We start from the raw sequence: 24,343 nt of genomic DNA, 5'->3' as shown, positions 1-24,343 counted from the left end.
ATCACAGGAAGACACAGGGTTTCCTGCACCTGATCCATAGCAGCTTGGGCAGACTTTGCCTTTAACAACACTGACAGCTCCCTTAAGAACAAGAACCAATGTTTTCACTGCAGGGCAGATTCCCCATCCTCCCACCCCCAAATGTTTCACCTCCCAGAATGATAGATTATGTAGAAATACCGTATTTACTTTGTAACAAACAGCAGTGGCATGCCTTCCCTCCCAGTCTGCATGGCCATTTTTTATGGATATACCAGGTGTGTGGCAATGCCGGTGGCAAACCAATCAGACTTACATTAGCTGTCAGGACACTAACAGGCTCTATCTTACCTTATGGACAAGGGACAAGACCTACCAGGGACTTTCTGCACACAGGTGTGATCACAGGTAGGGAAGCCTCTAGTCACAGACAGGCTTTGGGGCCAGCAGGTCTGGGCTGAGTGCACGGCATGCTGGAGTTTTTCCTAGAATGGCCTCCAGTGAGCAGGACACTTGTGTAACCCCTCTGGAGGCCAGAAGGAGAGAAGGGCCCAGCCTCTTCCAGGATGACTTCCAAACAAAAAGAAGAAGGCCCCTCCATGGGGCAGAACCCATAAGGTATCTGGGGCCCAGGTACCCGCCCTTCTAGTTCACATTGTCAAAGGAAATCATATTGAGGTTCACGTAGAAGGGCATCAGCAGGTTCAAGAGCACCCTAAAATCCCATTAGTCAGTCCCAGTGCTTGTCCACCAACACAGGCAGTCTCTGGTCTCTACCAGCTAAAACGTCTATGGCAACTCCTTAACTCACCCCTATCCTGGTTCCATTTCTATCTCTGTACCTACCTGTCCAGAATGTTCTCACACTCTCCCCCTTTAATGCCTTAGATTCAGATCCCCAAGACCTACTTGAAGCACCCCTCCTTCAGTAAGACTTCTATGACTGCAGCCACCAACACAGATGTAGCCCCATGGAGTCTCTGACCTTGTTGCAAGCATGTCTGCCTCTTACTCAGCAAGACACTACCCATTTTCAGCCTTCAACTAGGAAGGCTAACACTATCTCCTTCCAGTGAATTCTGAGCACCAACCAAGGTAATAGAATCTAAAGCAGAGTTCCTGCTTAGAGCACCAGAATATACAATGCAGCTCAAGAAACTTTCCCCTCAGTGTCTCAGAGAGAAGCATGCCCGTGCTTGGGTGATTTCTTGGCTTGACAACAATGGAAAGTACAAGTCACCCCAGAGAGAGGATGCTCACACATCCGCTGTATTGCTGGCTCATTGCTGGCTCAATGAGTTATGAAAGCAGAGTTAAGCAGATGATACAAGGCCAGAACCTAGATGTGCCTGATGTAGACATAATTCGAAAAGAATCAGGAATTTTTGGGGAAAAAACTCTGTAATTGAACAAGCATAGTGGTGTACGCCTTTAATCCCAGCACTCAGGAAACTAAAGGCAGGTGGATCTCCGTGAGTGTGAGGACAGCCCAGTCAACATAGCAAGTTCCAAGAAAGCTAGGACTGCACAGTGAGACTCCGCCTCAAAAGTAAATAAATACATAAATACATAACCTGTAGGACTGTGGAGGTGGGTCAGTCAGTAAAGAACTTGTTTTCAAGTATTAGGACCAGAGATTGATTCCCAGAACTCATGTTAAAAACAACAACAACAAAAAACAAAAAACAAGAGAGGCAGTTAGTTCCCTAGGACTTTCTAGCCACCAGTCTAGACTACTTGGCAAGTAAATTCTAAGCCAGCAAGATGTAAAGATGGCATCCCTAAGGTGACACTCAAGGTTGTCCTCTATCCTCCACATGAGTGCACCTGCACACAAACACATATATGCACACACATGCACACGCACCCCCTAATAAAAACAATACTAAAAAAGGGGGGGGGGAGTTTTCTGAGCCTTTAACAAAATCCTAATTCCCTGAGTCAGCAAACTGAATACAACATGCTTAAAGGGGAAGCTAAGATGTATTGGGAATGGTATTCTCTATTCAGACAATAAGGTTCAAACAGCATCTCTCCTCAAACTACACACAGAGCTGTGGGGGAGCTCAAGTCCATCTGCTCCCAGAAGCCGGGGACTTCCTACTCTGAGTTTGCAGGTCTCAGTCACCCCCATGTCTCCAGCTACCCAGAGTAAGCCCACAGCTGCCGGATAAGCCTCCAGGACACTAGTGTTTCCTCTGAACATAAATAATAACAACTGCATGCTTCTATGCTTTACACAGCTCACAAACATTCTATCTTAAGTGCTAGGCTTTCGCACACATGAACTTGCACACATACACACACACAAATATTTTTTAAATAAAATTTAAAAGTATTTTTTTCTCTCTGAGACTTAAAAGCTCCCAGTTGGATAATCTCCCCCTGAATGTTTTTTTTCATAAACATTCTGGCATTTCGATGTCAGTATTGGCTACATTTGGCAGCTGATAAATACCACAGTTCATGCCCCTCCAGGGTTATGCCGTTACCCTCAGTTCCCAGTGGCCAGTTCCATTTAAGGCCTTTCTGAGCTCTTAAACAGCCACACACAACCATAGATGACACTATGACACATTGTCATCTACAAAATTCATGCTTCAAGAACCATGACTGAGTTACAAAAGAAAAATCTCAGAATGTTTTAAGTGAGCTTACAGTTTTGTGCTGGGCCATATCCAGCTATTCAGGTTGCAGCCAACTATACACAGATCCACTTTTTGATAACTGTGCACTCTTCTTGGGCCAGGAAAATACAACCCCAACAAAAGATCACTCGGAAACACATCTGTACCAATCCCTTTTGAGAAAAACCTTTGATTCATGCCTTTAAATCTCTTTACATAGAAAGAATCCACACTGAAAATTTTGGAGATTGTTAGAAGGATCTGAAAGTTCTAGAACTTTAAAAAAAAAAAAAAAGTCCATGGCTTTGGGTTTATAGAAACAACTCATCAGACTTCATCAAGGAGAAATGAGCCAAGAGGCAAAAGCTTTTTAATGAGTCTTTTTGTTTTCAGCTTTCCTGTTTTCAGCCTAGCTGTTCACTCTACTCATCCTCCACCCTGTTTCCTATGTTTTAAGCCCTCTAAAGATTAGTAACGATGGCCGCTATTCTCTTTTAAAGAACCGACTAATGTAAGCACACAGAACGTCACATATATTCACATTAAATCCTGGCAATACATTTATAGAAACTCAGAGACTTGGTGAAATAAGTTGTCTCAATATGGCCAAGACTCAAACTTCATACCAACGCTCCTTCCCTAACTCTATGCGCTGTTAAACACAAAGTGTTTTTTTCCCTCCTAAAGTATTTCTCCAAACAACTCCTGAACCTGCAGGAAATGTCCCAGCAGAACCAGAAGGTCCTCTTTGCTAGGTTAATGTTTTTGTCAAAACACTGACAGAAAAACTGTAAAGCTGAAACTCTGTGGAGAGAGCCGTGACCTCTGACCCTTCTCTCCCGGCAGAGATCAGTGAGCAGGCCCTAGAACAGGGGGAATGAAGCTAGGGCCAATTTCCCAGCCTATCAGTGTGGATAAAAAGTTGTCCCCTCTGGGCATTCCCCAACCTTTCGCCAGCTATAGTCACAGAATGAGGATAAGGTTCTGGGGAGATGAAAGCCACAGCTGTGGGGACGAGAACCAGAAATAACAGCAGACACAGGTGTCTACAATGTTCTCTCCCGGCAGACTCTTCAGCATGTTTGCCTAAATCTGCAAAACTAACTCACCATCGTCAAAGCTAAATGGCTATACCCTCCATCCTGTAATGCCTATGAAGCCTTGAAATGGCTCTCCTTCCGTGAACTTGCAAACTGGAATATTTCATTACACTTGGGAGGAGAGCTGGCACAAATGACCCAGTTCTTTCCCCATTCCATGAGGCCTAGTTTTTTTAGAACACATTATTGATGGCCAGGAGGCTCCAAGAAGAACTCTTCTGCCAAGATGTACTTGGCAAAAGGGAATTTATCTCCTTAAACACAAGGAGGAAAAAAAAATCAGTTCCAATCTGCTTGCTAAACTTTTCACCTATTCACTCACAAGAAAACTATAGCTGTATTTTTTGTTTTGTTTTGGAAGAAGTTTCATTCTAGAATTCTCTATATAGCCCCAGCTAGTCAGAAACCTAGATGATCCTTTGGTCTCAGCCTGCCCCAGCCTGCCCCAGCCTACCCCAGCCTGCCCCAGCCTGCCCCAGCCTGCCCCAGCCTGCCCCAGCCTGCCCCAGCCTGCCCCAGCCTGCCCCAGCCTGCCCCAGCCTGCCTGGTTCAGTGATTAGCACAGGTGATTGACCATGTCTAGTCTGTCAACTCTGCAACATTTTCTTTAAATAAAACCTCAAATGCCCAGTTTTTTTAATGCACTTACCCTGATCATTAGAACCAACGTGATCCTCCAGTCCTACCACATACCTCCCTCCACTCAGGGGTGGCACGTGACCAGACATGGGGTAATTAGGAAGGACTCCTCCTTCCAGAGGAGGGACAGGAACATTTGGCTCTGAAGGCACTGGCCCTGCCTCCGGATAGGACTGGGTGTTTGTGCTCCCAAGGTCTTCCTTGACTGGAGTCAGGAAAGCTGCCTCTGCTTCTGGAGGAGCTGGAGTTCTGGTACCCATCTGATCCAAAAGCTCTGCTGGGTCCTTGAAATCCAGGACCTCTACCTCTCCCACAGGTGGCCCCTGTTTGGTTTGAGGGTCCAAAGAAGCCGATTCTGTTTCCCGGTAGGAGGGCCAGTTACCAGGTTCTGGGTGTGGCAAAGGAGAAGCATGATCCGAATCTGGAGATGAGGTGCCTCTGTCCACAAGGCCTGGACCAGCCTTTGAATTGAAAGACACATCAATTCTGCTGTGGCCTTCCAGGGCCTCCCCTGGTTCAATTGGTGGGTATTCAACATCCTCTTCATTCTCATCGTAATAATCAAAACTGTCCTCAGTATAGCTCTCCAGGGCTGCGGCACGGTTGAAGGAGTGCTCAGGCGCTGAGGAGCGAGCTGTGGAAAGGTCGCCTCCAACATTGGCTGGCCTGACATTGTCCAGGGCGAACCTGCTGCCAATGTGAAAAGCCCACGCTCCAGGAATCCCCAAGTTGCTTAGCCTAAGAACAAAGGAAAAGAGCTGATTGTAACCAGTCCATTCATCCTCCTTCAGAATTTGTTTTGAAACCAAAAGACTACAAAGACCAAAGTCGAATTTTCCCTGCTATGTGAAACAGAAGCAAACCTTCTAGGTAACTGAGATAACTACCATCCTGGAATTTTGCTATAAGCTGCCTTTTGCTGGCATTGTATGTGGAACACTAAACCATCAGGCTATATGTCAGCTCCAGAAGCTCAAACCAAATGTTCTGTCAAGAACCTGGCTGTCTGCGAGCACGGAATTCAAGAATATTATGTGTGTTCTCTACATGAGTGAAAACGTAAATCATATTCAAGAAGCTTACAATTCTTTAAACACTTAAATAATACTGATTTCTACATGCTTTGGTCTGGCCTAGCCCACACCAGTGCTTGACAGTCTTCCCTGCGCCCTGCAAGGGAAGGGTGGTAGCTATGCTCAATCTTAGTGAGACAAAGTTGGTTTAGAGAGATTAGCTAATCCTAAGATCATAGAGCCAATAGCTGGCAGAGTCAGAGCACGAATTTCATGCTAACAAGACTTGTGTTTCAAACATCTGCATGCACTGTGATTCACATGGACTAATCCATTAATGACAGAGGATGATAGATATGTCAGTATTTTGTTTTGTTTTGTTAAGATTTTATTTATTTATTTATTTATTTATTTATTTATGTGAGTGCATTGTCTTCAGACACACCAGAAGAGGGCATTGAATCCCATTATAGATGGTTGTGAGCCACCATATGGTTGCTGGGAACTGAATTCAAGACCCCTAGAAAAGCAGTCAGTGCTCCTAACCGCTGAGCCATCTCTCCAGCCCATATCAGTACTTCTTAATGTCCACGTCTAAAACAATTTTTTGCTCAACGTGGGTGAGATACAAATCTATTAACCAAGACGAGGCTCATCTGTAGAGCAGGCCATGAACCCCTCTCAGTTCCCAAGAATCTCTTTCTTCTGAGGAGTCTCACTAGCTAAGTCCCAGCAATACCCAAACCTAAGATCTTCTGCTGGGATTGCGAGCATGTGGCACCCTCGACAGCTCAGTGACCCACTATTTCAATGTCAATGGCACATTGTGAAGGGGACAGCTATGTGTAAGGCTCCTAACCCTAAGAGAAAGCTGGAGTTAATAAAGCTCTGGAAAGCTGGAACTGGCCAATGACACCAATCCTGTGTTTGCACTAAATACCATGCTCAAATTCTCCCACACTATGGAATCTCCTCAAAAGTCAACAATGAAGAATAAGAACGAATGGCTAATAAGAAGCTTTAAAATTCATAGAGCCATATAACAAGAGACCTTTGTTCACTGGGGCAAGTATTCATCATTCTAGTCTAGGTTTCTATTGCAATGATGTTTTTAAAACAGCTGAGGTTTTCTTCAGTTCTCTTTCTCTCTCTCATCCAGTGCACTGTCCACAGCCCACTACCTGCAGCCAAGTGTATGCGTGACACTGCTGCTGCTGCACTGGCTGGATTTTGTCAACTTGATGCAAACCTAGACGTATCTGGGAAGAGGGAATTTTGATTAAGATATCACCTCAATCACGCAGACCTGAAGGCAAGTCTGGCGGTGGGGAGGGGAAACGGGGCATTTTCTTGGTTAATGGTTGATGGGAGGAAGAGCAGCCCACTGTGGGTGGCACCATCCTAGGGCACCATCTCCGGCTGTGTAAGAAATCAGGCTGAGGAAGACATGGGAACCAAGCCAATAATAATGTTCCTCTGTGGCTTCTGCTCCAGTTCCTGCCTCCCTCCAGGTTTCTGTCCTGCCTGAGTTCCTGCCTTGGCTCCCCTAAGGCACTGTGACCCAGGATCCTTAAACCAAATAAACCCCTTCCTCCCCAAGTCAGGTCAGTGCTTTACCACAGCAACAGAAAGCAGAGGGCAGCTTCTGCTACAGTTCACTTAGGATACAGAATGCAAACCTCCATCCTTTCTGTGATTTGCTATATTTGCTTGCTGTGGTTCCTTTTTATTTTTTTGAGACACAATCTCATGTAGCTCAGGATAACCTTAAGCTTCTCTTCCTCCTGCCTCCACCTCTCAAATACTGGTATGAGGCATTGTGCCCTGCGTATGTGGTACTGAGGAGAAAACTCTGGGCTTTATGTCCGGCCACAGGGCAGATATTCTAGAGCTTCATCTCCTGCCCTCACTTGGTATGCTTATAGAAATTAAGGTTGCAGATAAAACACACTACAGAAAACAAAACTCCAGGCTGATAAACAGCAGGGAAACCCACTTATCTACAAGAGCTTAGAGCTAGACCCAGAATCCACATGGTGAGGGGAGAGCACGAATTCCCACAAACTGCTCTGTGACCCAGACACACCCCCAGCTGCCCCAACCCCCAATCCTGCACAGTAAATGTAATTTTAAAACTGAAACCAATCAGTAAGAGGAGGCCCTGGAGCCTGAGCCCACCCCCACAGCAGGGGTGCTGCAGCTGGGAAACCTCTTGAGTTTAGAAGTGGACAGCTATAAAAGCTTCAAAGAGTAGGAAAATACAAATTATGGAAGAATAAAGCCAAATAAATGCCTTTTAATGAGACATAAATCAATATCCTGGCGTTCGCTGCAGTGCCTGATGAAAATCTGAGCAATCAGTTTCCCCTCCACTCTGAGGTCGTTTGCAATGCTTACTGATAGCAAGAATTTGTCTCCTAGAAAGGAAAACTAGATTATAAAACTGGACGGCCATGCCTTCCTGCCTGCGTTCTTAGGAAGAACATGAGAAATCCCACATTAAAGGCCCAGCGCAGGCCCTGCGGGTAATACCTACCTAATTACTACTCTCTCCCTGAACGTGCATACACTTCACAAGCCCCTGCAAACATGAATAATGTATGACCTTTGTTTGAGGAAGACATTCCAGGACTAGGAAAATGATCTCCTCCCTGGGGATGTAGAGCAGAGCATCCAGAGAGAGCTAGGACCACCATCCCGAGCTACTTTAGTTCACAAATGTCCTCATAACGCTGGGCATATGATGCAATGCTTGAACCCCGTACAATACTGACAATACTGACAGAATGTTGAGGAAAGAGGCCTAGGAGACAGCGGTAAGCAAGGCAACACTGAATGGCAGGCAGGCCCCACTCTGAAAGGGGAGGTAACACAGCTGTCACTCAAAGTAGTGGTAGGAGAATTCTGACTTGCATTTCATGTTATTCTGTTGTCTTTTGCATTTCATGTTATTCTGTTGTATTTTGTTTCATCTTATTAAGCGTGAGGTACAACATATCTGTCAGTTACTCTGGTCACATCTCACGCTGCTCCTCTCTGGCAATTCTGATATTTCTGAAAAGCATTAAAGGAGAAAATGAAGGAAGACCCGGAGCAGGTGGATGGCAGTGTGTGTGTGTGTGTGTGTGCACGCGCGCGCGCCTGTGTCTTAAAAATCATAGTATTTCAAGCACTTAGCCCTCCTTCCAAGGGCTCTATGTACAACCTAGGGAGTGAGAGTCCTTAAGCTCCTGAATGGAGATAAGAGGAGAAAGGAGAGACGGCATGTAGCTCAGTTTGTTCCAGAGCCTAGACTAACAGTGGGCGAGGAGACTGACAGACACCCAGCACGGAACAGGAGAGGACACTTGTACATAGAGCCCTTGGAAGGAGGGCTGAGTGCTTGAAATTCAACCATTTTTTAAAGCACAGTCCCTGGACATCAACAGCACCTGGAAAGAAGGACCATGAATCACAGAATTTTAGAATGACAATTGGCATTTGCACGGCCATAGGAAGCTGGTGTGTGTGTGTGTGTGTGTGTGTGTGTGTGTGTGTGTATGTGTGTACATGCATGTGTACACGTATGCCTGTGTGTTTGAACAAATTTTGTGAGCAGAAGCAGTTGTGTTTCCCTACTAGAACCATAAAGGCCTTCACACATGTGTGTCACACACATGTATGCACATGCACACAGACACACACACTGCCATCCACCCAGTCCGGTTCTTCCTTCACTTCCTCCTTTGATGCTCCAGAAATATCAGAATTGCCAGATGGGAGCAGCATGAGACATGACCAGAGTGACTGACAACATGAAACAAAATACAAACAATAGAAAAACATGAAATCCGAGTGAGAATCAGTCTATCTACTCTGTATAAGATACCACCCCTGTTTTTGTGCTTTGGAGCGTTGTATCACAATGCTTTGCAGAAAGTGATCAATAAATTTTTGCTGAGTCACTCTATCTTCCCATGATCTAGTTGATAAGCACAAGAGATGCATGCAAACAACCTATAACCAAATAGCCTATTGCTGCACTGGCAGAATAAGCCTCTGGGGAGACTAAGAAATAGATTTGTCTCTGGCAACTCTGTGGACAAACCAATCAGCATGATTTCAGGTGATGATGCCTGGAGAAATCCTGAAAATTCTAAAAGCCTCATCTATTCCCTTCCTCCAATTATATTACTCATAATTTAATCCTCAACAATACCTGTTTGAAAGACTAAATCATGATGACTCCTTTCGAGAAATCATTAACCTGAAAAGCCTCCACTGACGCAGTTATTACTGGATATTTTTATGTAGCTCCAAGAACAATGTTTTTCATAGCAAGCCCTAGTGGTTCTGCAAAAACACATATAATCGCTGCTGGTTCTGGTTTCTATGCCTGACTGACAGTGCAGGAAAAATAAAGGATCTTTTATATCTTGGAGAGCCTGAAGCACCAGGGTCCAGCTTAGCTCCTGATTTTGAGCCAGTGCCTTTCTTAGAAGCCACCAAAGCTTATTATCAAATGGTCTCTGGTCACTTGAGATCCTGTCCTTCCTAAATTGTCCTTCCAGTAGCATAGCACAGGCACACACTCCACATGACTTACTGGTAGAGATTCTTCACAGACTGCTCAGTGTTAGTCAGGCTGAAATACAGCGCTTCTCTCTTCAGGTCATCTGCTTCCCCTCGGCAGAAGCCCACCCTAGCGGGAAGCTGCAGCTGGACATTGTAGGACTCTTTGGGGCGGGTTCCAAAGAACTGAAGGCCATTGGCAGGATAGAGAAAGAGGGCGTAGGTATCAGATTCATCAGATGCCAGAACAGCCTGGAAAGTGTTCAGCTGTGGACAAAAAGGAATTGCAGACATTCTTAAACAAACAAATAAACAAGAAAAACAGAGCACAGACAAGGTGATCCTTTTTAAGATTTCCCCACATTGGTTTTGAATACAATCTCCTTTAGAATTCCCTCTTCAAATTCCAAACATAATTTTGTAAGCTATGTGAGTTATTATTTTAACCTCTTCTATCAATTTAGATCAACAGTTAAATAATGCATCAATAAAACACTAGTTTAAAAACTTTAGAACTGCAGGAAGAGGAGAGGATGAGGAAGGATTAACTAACACTAAGGATGTTTGAAAAAGCCATCTGAAAGGCTGGAGAGATGAATAGCTAAGGGCACCGGCTGCTCTTCCAGGGGTCCTGGGTTCAATTCCCAGCACCTACATGGCCATGGTAGCTCACACATGCCTTTAACTCCAGTTCCAGGGCTTCTGACAGCCTCACACAGACAAGACATGCAGGCAAAATGTCCATTAAAAAAAAAAAAAGAAAGCCATATGAAAACTACTTGCCAACATACAACATTTAAAGGGAACTGGCTTACATAGGGGATAACGCTCCTCGCACTGGCCACAAGTTCTCAGAAAGCCCAGAGCCAGGTGTAGGACACCTTGCCCTCAAGTTGTTAGTCAAAAATGTCACAGAGATGACAATACCAAAGTTGTCAGTTGTCATTGCTCAGAGCTACCCATCAAAATGTGACGGTACGATCCTATAGCTGATGACACCACACATGTAGGTCAAAGGAATTGGAGAAATCACACACAGACACACATTCATGCATTCATGCATTCACATACACAGGCACGTGCGCACGCGCGCGCGCGCGCACACACACACACACACGTGCGAACACACGCACGCACGCACGATCCTTGCTGGGAAGCTTCCACCCCTGCCAGCTACCTTTCATGATGCCAGAAGATGGGATGCAGGCTACAGTCTCACCCCATTGTGATTGCTCAGGGCTACATAACAAAATCCCTGGCAAGATGTACTGATGGGTGCCCTAAGTGGCAGGAATGTTATGAGGATCATCCATCACTTTCTGGGTGGATTTAAGGCCTGCTCTACAAAAGGAAACTTCTGCCTGGTACTGTAAATCTGGCCAAGAAACATGGCAGAGAGGCTCATAAGCCCTGGGGGGCTTGGGGGGGGTGAGCCAAGACTATTACTTTGTTAAATGGATATATAGTATCAAACCATACCAGTTATAAACTCATAGATTAGCGCAGCTCTCGGTGGTCACTGGGGGAGCACCTTCGTACAGTAGATGGATGTTAATACACACATTCATAACTAGTCCAAGAACAGAGAACAAACTATCGGTGGAGAGCTCAGCCACAGATGCTCCCACTTGTATCTACTTCCCTCGAGGCTCAGGGAATACTGGAAAGAGTATAAGAGCCAGAGGTCAGAAGGAATGGTGTCAAAACAATGTCTTGTGCACATGACATGGCTGCTTACTCATAAAGTGGCTCATAGCAGCTGTGGCTCAGCAGCTGTGGCGACCAGCAGACGAGCAAACCACTCAGATTCCAGCACGGATGGGGGAGGGCACAGAAGCTCCCACCTGCAGCTGAGAAGATGCTGACAGTTGATGGCTGCTGGAGGGAGAGAGTCTTCTTTAGGGTGTGGTCCCTAGTGGGTGGACTCTGCTGCAGTGATGGCCCCCTCACCTGTGCCCCAATAGGCCTCACTGTACTCAAGGGGTTATCAGAACAAATAAAGGACATTAAATTGTGTGGACAGAAGAAATGGAAGAGGGAAGAGTTGGATATACTGAAAGATATTGTATAAATGTACCAATTAACATAATAACAGAGTGTATGTAAAATGGTTAAGGTTGTAAGTGTCTCCAGTCCAAATTCTTTTGAGTGTTCTGAACATGGAACAAAATTAACTTGCCCATTCCTATAACCTCAGTCCTGGTTTGTAATCTTGTGTCTCAGCATCTCTCATATGGATCATCCATGCATCCATGCATGCATCCATCCATGCATCCATCCATCCATCGACCCACCCAACCACGCATCCATCAGTGCATCACCCATCCATGTATCCATGCACGCATACATGTATCCATCCATCCATCCATCCATCCATCTAATGCCCACTGCAGGCAACACTCAGTCAGAAAGCGGCTGGTCAGAAAGGCCTCCTTACGATCTCACAGCCAAACTCCCTTTCCTTTTCAATCTCTTTACAACACAAGTTATCTTGTCACGCTGCAGATGAAGAAATAGACCAGGGGCTTGCTTAAGGTTGGACAATGAGTAGTGGTGGCAGCCAGCCAGCCAGCCAGCCCCACAGCTCATGCCCTGCAATAGTCTGTCATCTGAACTCTACCAAGCAAGCCATTCAAGGGCACATGCTCTGACCTAATCTCCCTTCCCAGGCTCAGTTCCACTATGCCTTCAACACAGTGTTTAAGGGTCCCCAGTCCTACTATGTGCTTTGATGCTGTGTTTATATTTCACTGCACTAAGAAAATCCTAACCAGCAAGCACTGCCTCCTGGGGGCTGAGTACTGTGATTTCCTATGGAACCCCTTCCATCCTCCAGCACCCACTTTGCTGGCTTCCCATATGCATTCAGCTCATGTTAGTTGCCTGGTTTGGCTTTGAACTCCACTCACTAACCCATATTAATTCATATTAATATTAACTCATCAGGGCCAAGTACCTGCTAAGCCAATTATGTTTGAAGCTGCAGGTATGAAGGAGCCAAGGTCAGTGACTATGCCCCAAGAGCCCGAATTATAGGAGAGGGAAACAGCCAGGACTGGAATTTTAGAAGAGTGACTGGGGACAGGCATGGTGACAGAGGCCACAGAGAAAGGAGGGTGTCCAGAACATCAGAGTGGGGGTGGGGTGGCGTCACAATGGCAGCCAATGAATGAAGATAAACACCGCAGGAGCCAAAGAGGACAGAGGAGAGTGATGGAGCCTGAATTAACACCCTGGTGACTCTGAAATTACTTCTTGGTATTTCATTTACTCAATTTCAAAGGGATCTTTTCCGCCTTTACTACCTTCTTCCACCAAAGAATCAGTTAAGGGAGGCTCCACTGTCTTAGACTCAGTAGTTGGCTTTTCTCACTAGATCATAGATGCTTTATGATTTAATAGAGAACTGGGAAGACAATTTTTAAGAAAAAAAACCATATTGGTATAATTACCTCTCCATTTTGCTAAACAAGGCAAACTAGATACAGGGAGAACCTCAAAATTGAATACAAGGAACGGATGTGTCCTTGTGGTTTTTTTTTTTTTTTTTTCTGCCTTGTTCTAGAACATCTCAAATCTTAATTTTACCTTTCTGACATATAATGCTAAAGTATAGCTTTGAGAGTCAGGTAATAGGACAAAGAAATGCAGGTGTTAATATGGTTTCAAGAAAAAAAAAATCAAAACTATGCAGCTCCACTGTATTCTCTAACAGGGAAAGTCTGCGTAGCTTCCTTGTTTTAAAAAGGGTCAAGTATTCAGTCCCTACCTGCTTCTTTGTTACAGCTGTAGTCCTCAACCATCTCATCAGCAAAGCTTGACCCTCCCCAGAATGGTCAGAGCCTCTAAGTTTCCAACTCAGGTCCAGGCAGAACACGTCATCAGTCAGGGTGTGGCCAGTGGCTGCCAGAGTTTTATTTCAGTCACAACAAAGTTCATCGAGGGAGATAAAAAGTGGAACTAAGAATCCCATCCTTAAATAACCAACTGTGGAGGCTCCTGGCGTTGCAGCCACAATCAACATCCCAAGATAAGGGAGAACCAAGGTTCTAAATTTAGAGAAATTCCATATGATAAGGGCTGTCTCCATGTGGAGATTGGAAGGTGATGGGGAGGAGGTCTGGGGAGAAGTGTGGAGGCTGTGATGGGAAAGCCTGGCTCTGCACATTTAGTGCCTCATTTGTTCAGTGTGTTTTCTGTGTCACCTTTTGGAGAAGCACTCATTACAAATGGCAAGTGTTTAATTTTCTTGTCTCCACTAAAATAGGCAAATAGCTGAGGAAAAAAAAAACAACAAAAGCTTCTTTTAATATAGTTTATGATGCCAAAGTACACTCCAAAGGCGTTGAGCTGCTCGAAAGCTGTCCACACATGAACAGACCCCTTGTCAGGGCTACAGACTTCCACGGAGAACGGCTGAGAGGCCACTCCATAGGTCCTGAAGGGCCCCTCCTCACACACACACTCTGACTGGTTTCCAAAGGGAAAGGCCCTTCGCATCCCCAGAGACAAGCTTTCCAATAGCCCTCCACACGGGTTCTGAAGGGAAGCCCTCAGATGGACTGCCAACCCTGTATGAGAGTCACTGGCTCCCTTCCCAGGGATGCCAGAGAGGAGAGGGCCCTCCACAGGGTGGAGGGCAGTACAGAAAGGGTCAGGCCAGAGCTGCCTAGCTACATGGTCTCCAGTTTCCTGTTCAGACAGAAAACCAGAAGCCTTCGAAGAAACCACAGAGGAGCCTGCATGCTCTTTCTAGATACAAAACATGGCCTTCCAGTGTTGATAGGACACTGGCCGTCAGGGGACCAAACTAAAACATACCATCTGACCACAGTAAAACATCAGCGAGCAGGAGGACAACGTTTGAGATTATGTCTTCCTTAAGGACACATTTTCTGGAGTTATAAGGCCACCGGTTCTGGCCTCACACACTTGGTGTGAACAGCAACCTCCACTCTGGGTGTCATTCTTTCCTGTGGGGACACTGGCATTCTCGGTGTTCCATATTCACCTTCTTACTGCAGAGTTAAGAAAAATGCCCAATACTTGCACAATCGCATAGTGTATCCTTCTTCAGATGTAGTCTTCAAGAACACCTTAGCAGTTTTCTTCAACCCATTTTCATGTATCTAGTTATTCTCTATTCTCTTTGTCTTCACTGACATGTGGTAAATTATACACACACCCTTTCTGTGGACTCTAACTCCATAAATTAGAAAGCTCCAGCTAAATCCAAAGTTCTTAATCAACAACTGTCATCTTTGTACCAACTCAACACCCACCATCCCATGTTAAAGTATCCAGGGACCAACTGTGATGGATACTATTGACTGTCAATGTAACAGTGTCTAAAACCATCTAGGAAACAGCCACTGAGCATGTCTCGAGAAAGTATCTTGATTACCTTAATTAAGGAGGGAAGAAGACCCACCCTAAATATAGACAGCGTCATTCCCTGGGGTCCATCCTGGAATGCATACAAAGGAGAAAGCAAGCTTAGAACCAACACCCATCTTTCTCTGCTTCTCCACTACAGATACAATGTTTCCATCCTTTTCCCAGGAAGCAGCCCAGCCTAAGGCAAGCTCTCCTGCCACTCATTCTCAGGTCCCATTCCTGTGGTCCTTTCCAACCCAAAAGAAATTCCTCATCAACAAAAACATTCAACATACCGCATAACTCAGTTCTTGATAACACCCTCCCCACCAATGAGAGTACAACAGCCCTCCCCTAAAACCAAAAACACAGAGAGCAACAAAACTGTACCCAGATCTTCCAGCCATAACCTTTTTGCTCTATGAAGTGACAGATTAAGAAATCTCAGATTAATAAAATAAACAAATACTTTATTTGTTCATTTTTTTTTTTAATGCAGTTGTACCATGACATTCTTGCATGCCAGGTAGAACACTCCATCACACCCAATGTGAATCATGGAGAGAATAAAGAGCAGCAGAAGCATTTTACACTGTGAAGATGTTATTCCTCTGATGTCAACTTTCCAGTAACTAATATTAAAATTACTACACCAGATGTACGAAAACTATGTAGAAATCACAGAATCCTCCAGGCAAAGGAGATTAATGTGTGCCAAAATCTACCTTAAAAAAAAAAAAATCTATCAAAGCAAGAGCTCAATCCCAGGGCTTTCGAAGTATCCTTCCATAAGAGTAACTGAAAACACACCCTGTACACAAACCCTCATCGGATGGAATAAATCCTGAAGCCCACTCAGCCTATGGCAATACCTGAAGAATGATCTAGATGGAAAAGTTAAAAAGACAAGAAAGCTACAGAATTTTCCCCACCTCATTCCCCAATTAAAAAAAAAAAGAAAAGATAAACAAAGATTAAAAAGTGATCCAGAAAACCCTCCATTTAAAGAGTCCTTATAGAGAGAGCCAGACGAGGCTCAGCAGGTAAATAAAGCCCTTGCCTTGAAATCTGAGTTCAATTCCAGGAACCCATATAAAAGGAGAGAACTGGTTCCAGAAGGCTCTTCTCCCAAGCTCTACATGTGCACCATGCTGTGTGCAAACATAAATCATACAAAACCACATACTTACATGTCATACACACATGTATGCACACACCCAATGTATACATCATACACACACATGGCCTCAGTGCAGTATGCACATACATAAATACCACACACACCATATGCACATAAACACACCATACAGACACACACATGCACACACACCATGCACATACACACATCATACATACCATCCACAGACACACACATCATACACATACATATTCATACACATATGCAAACACACACATAATGCACATACTCAGACACACATATACATCATAAACATGCACACACAACTTCATATACAACATGAACATATCATTTGCACACATATCATACACATGCATATTCACATGCAGCATGTAAACATACAGATACATAAATATGCATACACACACAGAAAATAAAATGAAATGAAACAACCAAACCCTTACATAAAGGAGTTCTACCATAGTTCCTTACATGTCAGGAACAAAACATTGCCTTGGTCAATTCCTATGTCAACTCTGTCAAGTCAGTACTGTCACCTCTTTCTACAGCTTAGAAAATGAAGAGGGCTCATGTCTTCCAAGACCACTGCTGCAAGTGTTTTCTACCTTGTTACAAACTTCATGAGTACTTTGAAGGGATAATGAGAAAATTACTGGGCCTTTGAATGTTGCTCAGTCATGAAAGACTTAGTTTACAAAACAGTCATAGTGTTATTCCCAGGTCTGTAGTCCCATAACTAGGAAGGCAGCCCTGGACACCTTATCAACCTGCAATTCTAGCTTAGCTGCTAAGTACTGGATCAGAGGGAGATGTGCCTGAAAATAATTTGAGAGCTGGAGAGAGCTCTCAGCAGGTTAAAGGCGCTTACCACGTAAGCCTGACGACCAGAGTTCAATTCCCAGACCCCACAAAGAGGGAGTGGAAGAGACATGAACAACCTCAGAGTTATTCTGTGACCACCACAGAGTCATAGCATGTACACATACACACAGCAAATAAATAAATATTTTTTAAAAATTATTTATTTATTAAAAAATTATTATTAAAAAATTCCTTAGGCACTTAGGTGCTAAGGAATGACACTCAAGGTTGTCCTCTGGTCTGCAGACACATGCACACATGCACCTCCACACAAATGTGAGTGTGTGCAAGTGTGAATGCATGTGCAGACACCCCCCCCCCCCAAAGGAGAAACTGTGGAAGAACATTGCTGATGAAAGGAGAATCCTAGTAAGTAATTCATCTCTCTGGGGCTGCAACCTTCATGTCAAATAAGCACTAATACACTTGGGACCCACTACAGCCTCAAGACCCCAGAGCCTCAGTGCAAATGCTTCTTGCTCTAATTCTTTTTTTTTTTTTTCCCTGTTGCAAGAGGCCAATTCAGCTGAACTCTCCTTTTGTTTGTTTGTTTGTTTGTTTGTTTGTTTGTTTGTTTGTTTTTCGAGACAGGGTTTCTCTGTATAGCCTTGGCTGACCTGGAACTTACTCTGTAGACCAGGCTGGCCTCGAACTCAGAAATCCACCTGCCTCTGCCTCCCAAGTGCTGGGATTAAAGGCATGCGCCACCACCGCCTGGCTAGCTGAACTCTCCTTGACAGCAGCAGAACACTAATTTCAAAGTGACAGTGGCATCAGAAGGGTCCCTCACAGCAACTTCACCCCAGTTCACACCTCCTCTGAATATGGCTCCAAGAACTGTCCTGGCACTAGAGCCTCAGCGAACACTAAACCGCTAACCTCATTTATTGAAAAACTTCAGAAAAAGCACAACTATTATTATTACAACTACTTACATGATTCGTGCATAGAAAATGAGTCTTGCAGGAACGTAAGAAAGGGGAAAGCTGGGTCTTCTAAGATACCTTTGCCTCACTTAAATCAGATTTGGAAGTTATTTTCTCTTCTGTGATATAAACGGTAATTATTACACTTACCCTGTGGGACTGTGTTGGAAGACAGTATTAAATACTCCTGAAAGAAGGTAAGAAGAGGGGACAGAGAGATGGCTTCCTGGTTAAGATCACTGGCTCTCCTTCCAGAGGACCTGTGTTCAATTCCCAGCACTCACATGATAGCTCACACCAGTAGGTAATCCCGTCTGGGGGATCTGGTGCCCTCTTCTGGACTCCCTGAGCACTGCATGCCATAGAGCACAAGGCACATGCAGCCGTAAGACCCATACTCATAAAAAACAATTTTTAAAAATCTAAAAAGAGAGTTTGATGGTGTGAACAAACAGACAATTTAACAACTGTCTAAACAGTTTGCCCTTCGTCCCTTACTAATGAATGTCACCAGAATGACAGTGCTCAGGCTGGGTCGTGGCTCAGCTAGTAGAGCACCTGGCTGCTCAGCATGCACTTAACTCCCTCTGGGTTCAATCCCCATCAACTGCGTAGGGTGTGACGCTGCACACCCATTATCTCAGCGCACAGGTGAGAGTGGGGCAAAAGCATCAGATTCAAGATCATCATTATGAGGAGTTTGAAGCCAACCTGGGATTTATGAGGACAGAATGAGACAGAGTGGGGGGTGTCAGAAGGGAAAAAAAGGAACAAGAAAAGTTAGACCTCCCACTTCACATCTTTTAAGGCTGCACACTGTGTGAGAACCCAATCTACACTCCTCAGAGGGGACAGCCTCGATCTGCCTGGAGCCTTCCCACCTTAGATCCCCTATCACCCCCACTCTTCTGAATGATACAGAGCGTGCCATGCCTCAGTACCAATAAACTCCAGAGCACAGGCTGACCAGTTCTCTGCTTTCTATCTTGCAGGAACTAACTTTGCTTGCTCACTGAAACCTATCCAAATGGAATCCTTAAAACAGGAAGGGTTTGGAGGAAGCTCCAGGTAAAGAGCCTATCATATTACCACAAGTTTATCAATGATGTCCCTACTACATATAAATGAGGACTTTCAGGGTAAGAGCAGTCCATTCAAGGTCTATTTCAGTACAGATATAAGGAGATTGTATAAAATGGTTTCTGAATTAATATATATCAACTATGTATAAATTGAGAGATATGTATATCTATGACTATGACATGTGTGGCTTTCTGTTTTGTTTTTTAAGATTACAAGAGAAGCTGGGAAGGCAGCACAGTTAATGAAGTGCTTGCTGTGCATTCATGAAGTCCTGAGTTTGGTCCACAGCACCCATATGAAAGCGGGGCACGCAGTACACTTGTAATCTCGGCTCTGGAGAGAAAAAAGCAGATCCCTGGCCAACAAGCCTAGCCTAACTGGGAAGCCCCAGGTACCAGAGAGATCATGAAAGACAAAATGGCTCCCAAGCAAAGACATTTAAAGATGACCTCTGGTCCCCACATGCATGTGCACGCATGTGCACGCACACACTCTCACTCATAAATGAAAACTTTTAAAAAGACTATATGAAAATAGAAATATAAGAAGTTCAATACTAGTTGCTTATATTAGAAAAGTTTATTCTGTTTTCTATTATAAGCTTGTTATACATGATTTTAGATAAGTGTCTAAAAAATAATGTATGAATGAATGAAACCTAACAGTGGGGACTGTCTTCTTTAGCCCTCTAGATGACCGGCCTGCACGAAGGAGGCACAGTGTTTGAGTTGAAGGTGTTCTGTGGAACTGTTAATTGAGATGTTAAACCCATGCAATACAAGGCTAGTTAGTGAGCAAAATGATGTTAACCTGTCAAGTAAGAAACCATAACTTCAAATGATGTTATTTCTAGATCTCTGCTGGTGCATAAGAAAACATGCCTCTGCCTTTAAGAACACAGAACAAGCACAGCCAGTGTCAGTAACAGGGGCAATGGGCAAGCTCTAAACCTTGTAGAAAAGACATCACTTCTGTAACTAAGAAACACTAGGAGTTAAAGCAAACATGGTTTGCTCCTGGTCTATGCCATTTTACACCCAGGTGGAATTTCACAAGAGGAATCTGTCTCTACTTACACCAGGAATGAGGTGATCTACCCTGACCAACCCATGCCCACTTCACATGTTGCTAAGACCAAAGCCAGGAGTTGTTGGTGCTTTCTCCAGGGAGACTACAAAACAGTCTCCTGCAGACAGAAGTATATAAACTGTTACAAAGGCAATGTGGCGAAAGCTACAAGGAGCTCACTAAGAAGTGCATGGCATCCTTCCACTTTCCTGATGTCAGCTAAGGCTGTGCAATGATTTGACTCTTTAAAAAGCTCTGGCTCTGGAGAGGTGCTGGAGAAGTCCACAGTTAAGGACGCGTAGTCCTTTGAGCATGTTAGCTCAAATCCCTGTACCCATGGTCAGTCAAGCCACTCACAACTGCCTATTGGTAACAACTTCAACTCCAGCTTCAAGGAATCCAAGCCCTCTTGTGGCCCTACCAACATCAGCAGACACACGGAGAGACACACATATGAATAAAATAAAAGCCTAAAAGCGTTTCATAGTACTGATTATAATAAAAACACAGACGCAACCTTAATAACCACTAGGAAGGGTCATAAATGCATTGGGTGAGATCTTATACGGTTGTTATGAACATTAAAGAAACACACTGACAAGAGTATACTATTCAGCAGAACAAGCAAGTGAAGCAGTAATATGGGCACTGTGAACACACCATTGTTAATGGCAACAATATGCTAAAGAAATAACTGAAAATGTACATATAAAATATGGATTATTTATGGTTTGTCGAGACAGGGTTTCTCTGTGTATTCTAACTGTCCTGGAAGGCACTTTGAAGACCAGGCTGGCCTTGAACTCACAGAGATCCGTTTGCCTCTGCCTTTGATGGAATCAAAAGCATGTGCCACCACGCCCAGCTCATAAAAAAAAAAAAACAAAAAAAAAACAAAAAACAAAACAAAAAAAAAAAAAAAAAACCAAAAAAAAAAAAAAAACCCAAAAAAACGGTGGTAGGAAAATAAGAAGTTGTTCCCTTTTAAATTTCCTGAATTTTCCATTTTTTCCTTCAATGAACATATCATTAGAAATACTTGTGTACTTATAGGTGGCTCCAGAAATTCATGTAAGGTGTCTTAAGTTCCCCCCAGGGTCTGAGCCTTAGTCCCTCAATTCACTAAGCGATTTCCTTTGCTGACTTAGTAGTTAGGGAGCCTTAGAATGCTCCCTGAGACAATAGACTTCACTCACAAGCTGCCTAAGCACTGGTTTCATCCGGTTCAACGCCGGATGAGAAGAACTCCTAGTCAATGCCTTAGTTCCCACTCAAAATTCAAACCCATTTCTTCAATTTGTTCAGCTGCAGGGTATCCCTTACTTACCTCTCCCGATGGCGCAGCCCCGCGCCTGACCTCCTCGTAGGCGCCCACGTGCTCCCAGGTGGCCAGGAAGGCGTGGGTGGGGGTAAAGCTGGACCCGGACAGCGGGAACCCTGTGTGCACGTAGCGGGCAGCCAGACTCAGCACAGCCTGGGAGGTGTCCTCGCGGTACAGGATCCGGCCCCTGCTGTGACTAGTGTCTATGTCAGCCAGGAACGGGGCGATGGCTGGGAAGTCCGTAGGAAAATCATCATCTACATATTGTGTCTCCCTGGGGAAGTCCTGGGTGGAGATGATGCCGTTGGTGCCCACCTACAATAAGACCACGGGGCGGTGAGACAGTTCAGCAGGTAAGGGCACTTTGTCGTCAAACCTGACGACTTGAGTTCTAGGACCCGACACAAGGTGGAAATAAAAACTGGTTCTCTGATCTTCACATGCACGAGGTGGCACGTGAATCCCGCCCCCACCCCAAACATTTTTAAAAGGACAAAATAGTGGTGGTCTCTCAAGCCACCATAATCCAGTCGTAAGCACCTACCGTCCCTCGGAGAAAAGAGTTCTACTCGAGTCCAGAAGACTCCCCCTTCCTCTCAGGTTGAGACACATCCAGGGTAACAAGATCAACTTCAACTACCGTCCTGCTCCTACCTCACCCCTCCAGTGCACTGCGACCCACAGGTGCGGCCGCTCTCGAACCCGTCCAACTTTCTCCACTACTGCACGTCCTTAAGATAGCTCTGCCGACGTGCACAGCCTCCCACCGCCCTAAATGCAAACCCCACTGGCAGCCTCAACTTCATCTTCCTGCCTAGGATGTCAAAGTAGAGGGGCACGGTTCCAGCTCTCCCTTGAAGTGATCCTTATTCCTCCACAGCAGGGATCAAGAAGCTGCAGCGCCGCTGCTAAGCCTGGTCCCCAGCGGGGACCACAGTTAAACATGGAGGTTAGTTGTTCCACACCCTGGGAAGAAGCTACGAGTCCCACACCCAGCCAGCCGCGCACCTCCGGGAGCTGAACTTACGTAGAGGTTGCTGAACTGGGCATCGTAGAAGCGCAGGGGTATTGCCAGCCTCACAGCTGCTGAGCTTTCGTCGTCGCCCTCTGGCAGCAGCTGGTCTCCCCAGGACTCCCCGTAAGGAAAGAGCTCGTCAGTACGCAGAGCCCCGACTCGAGACAGCAGCAACAGCAGCAGCGATAGCAGCGATGGCGGTGCCAGCCACCCGGCTGTCGGGTCCTGAGACATGCTCATTCCTCCTAGGCTCTGCCCTCTACTCCTCGAGTCCCTGCGGGCCACACTGCCCGCCAGACTCCAACTTGGACCTCTGGTCCGCAATGCGGGCCCGCCCAGCACGCTGATTGGCTACAGCTCTCGGCCATTGACCAATCAGCGACTCTGAGAAAGTTCGCCAGCGGCCACTACATCTGGTTCTCATTAGGTTTTCTAAGACTGCTGTAGTTTGCTGGAGCTGCCGGGCTGGGAAGGTGATGCTGTTGGCCGGGTCTGGTCTGGGCTGTCCTGACTACTCCTAGGCTATCCCCAACTCTCCAGTATGGGCTACGATGCTGCAGGAGATAACCTCAAGGGCTGGAAAGACCCTCCGCGCGCGTGCAGCTCTGGGTTGGAGTGACTGTGTGCGCCGGGTTGCCAGTGCGAGGGAGGGTAATAAGATTACACACTGGAGTTCGCGCCCTGCCCTGGGGTCGGGGTACCCTTCATGCTAAAGGCCTGGCCTTCGGATAAAGAATCAAAGGAGCTTTGTCTCCATCCGGGGGCTGCTCCGCCCCACCCAGATTTCCTGCTGAGAAGCATGCCTTTGTGAAAAGATGACTCCCAAATTCTATCCCTAAGCGCTGACTAACCTTTGGAAGGACACTGCCACCCTCTGAAAGGTCCTCCCCAGCTGTTTGCCTTCCCTGGGGAAAACCACCCTAGAGAGCGGTGAATCTCACTTTGTGTAACCCCCTTGAATTGGAGCCTGGAGTGAGGCGGCCAGGCGCCGGGGCGGGACGACTGACTGTTCCTCCCAAAGCCTGGTAGTTTAGGAACTGCCCTAGCAGGAGGCCACAGAATCGGTAACCCGAACTGCCCTGCAGGACGGGAAAACCTCACAACCTGGAAAGCAGCTGCGCCAGTGTTGGGGAACCCCCTCCACCATAAACATCCCCTCTGCGAAGCCTCGGAAGCCGGATGAGATTTTATTACCATTTTATTATCAGGAGCGTGAAATTTCCCACGTACAGTCTGTTTTCTCTTGGCTCGGCCCACCCCCCACAGGCGCCTTAGAAGCAAAGGTTGTTTAGAAAAAAAAAAAACAAAAAAAACTTAGATACTTTAAAAGGAGTCTCAAAAACAGCTTTCTCTTTGTGTTTATCCCAGGTATGTAATTCTTAAAGATTCAAGGGGCCAAATACTAAAATCCTTGAAGACACCAGACTGAAAGACTCCGAATCAACACAACAAAAAAGGCCCAAAGCAGTTTGCTCCCAGTAGCTGGAGAGTGGTATGTTTGCTCTTATAAAAAATAAACTCAAGTTTGCACATATTTTTTCTCGTTTTTTCCCTTGGGACCAAATGTTTACATTTTGCTGGGAACAAAATGGTGTCTCAAAGACGTGAGGTGATTTGACTTGTTC

General features: G+C 45.4%; 1 protein-coding gene across 1 annotated transcript in view; it reads right to left on the bottom strand.

The window, feature by feature from the left end:
• The window catches only part of Nid2 (nidogen 2), a 61,996-nt gene extending 38,972 nt beyond the window's left edge, over nucleotides 1–23,024 (bottom strand). Inside the window, exons 1-4 of the mRNA XM_034497404.2 lie at nucleotides 22,731–23,024; nucleotides 21,710–22,018; nucleotides 9,944–10,176; nucleotides 4,356–5,083 (exon numbers count right to left, since the gene is read on the bottom strand). Coding sequence (XP_034353295.1) covers nucleotides 4,356–5,083; nucleotides 9,944–10,176; nucleotides 21,710–22,018; nucleotides 22,731–22,958 — 1,498 coding nt within the window. The 5' untranslated portion in view covers nucleotides 22,959–23,024. The remainder of the gene's footprint in view (nucleotides 1–4,355; nucleotides 5,084–9,943; nucleotides 10,177–21,709; nucleotides 22,019–22,730) is intronic.
• Between the last annotated feature and the right edge of the window lie 1,319 nt (nucleotides 23,025–24,343).

The sequence above is a fragment of the Arvicanthis niloticus genome, chromosome 3, assembly GCF_011762505.2.
Source record: "Arvicanthis niloticus isolate mArvNil1 chromosome 3, mArvNil1.pat.X, whole genome shotgun sequence".
Taxonomy (NCBI): domain Eukaryota; kingdom Metazoa; phylum Chordata; class Mammalia; order Rodentia; family Muridae; genus Arvicanthis; species Arvicanthis niloticus.
Note: the sequence above shows the minus strand (reverse complement) of the source record. Positions and strands in the feature narration are given on the sequence as shown.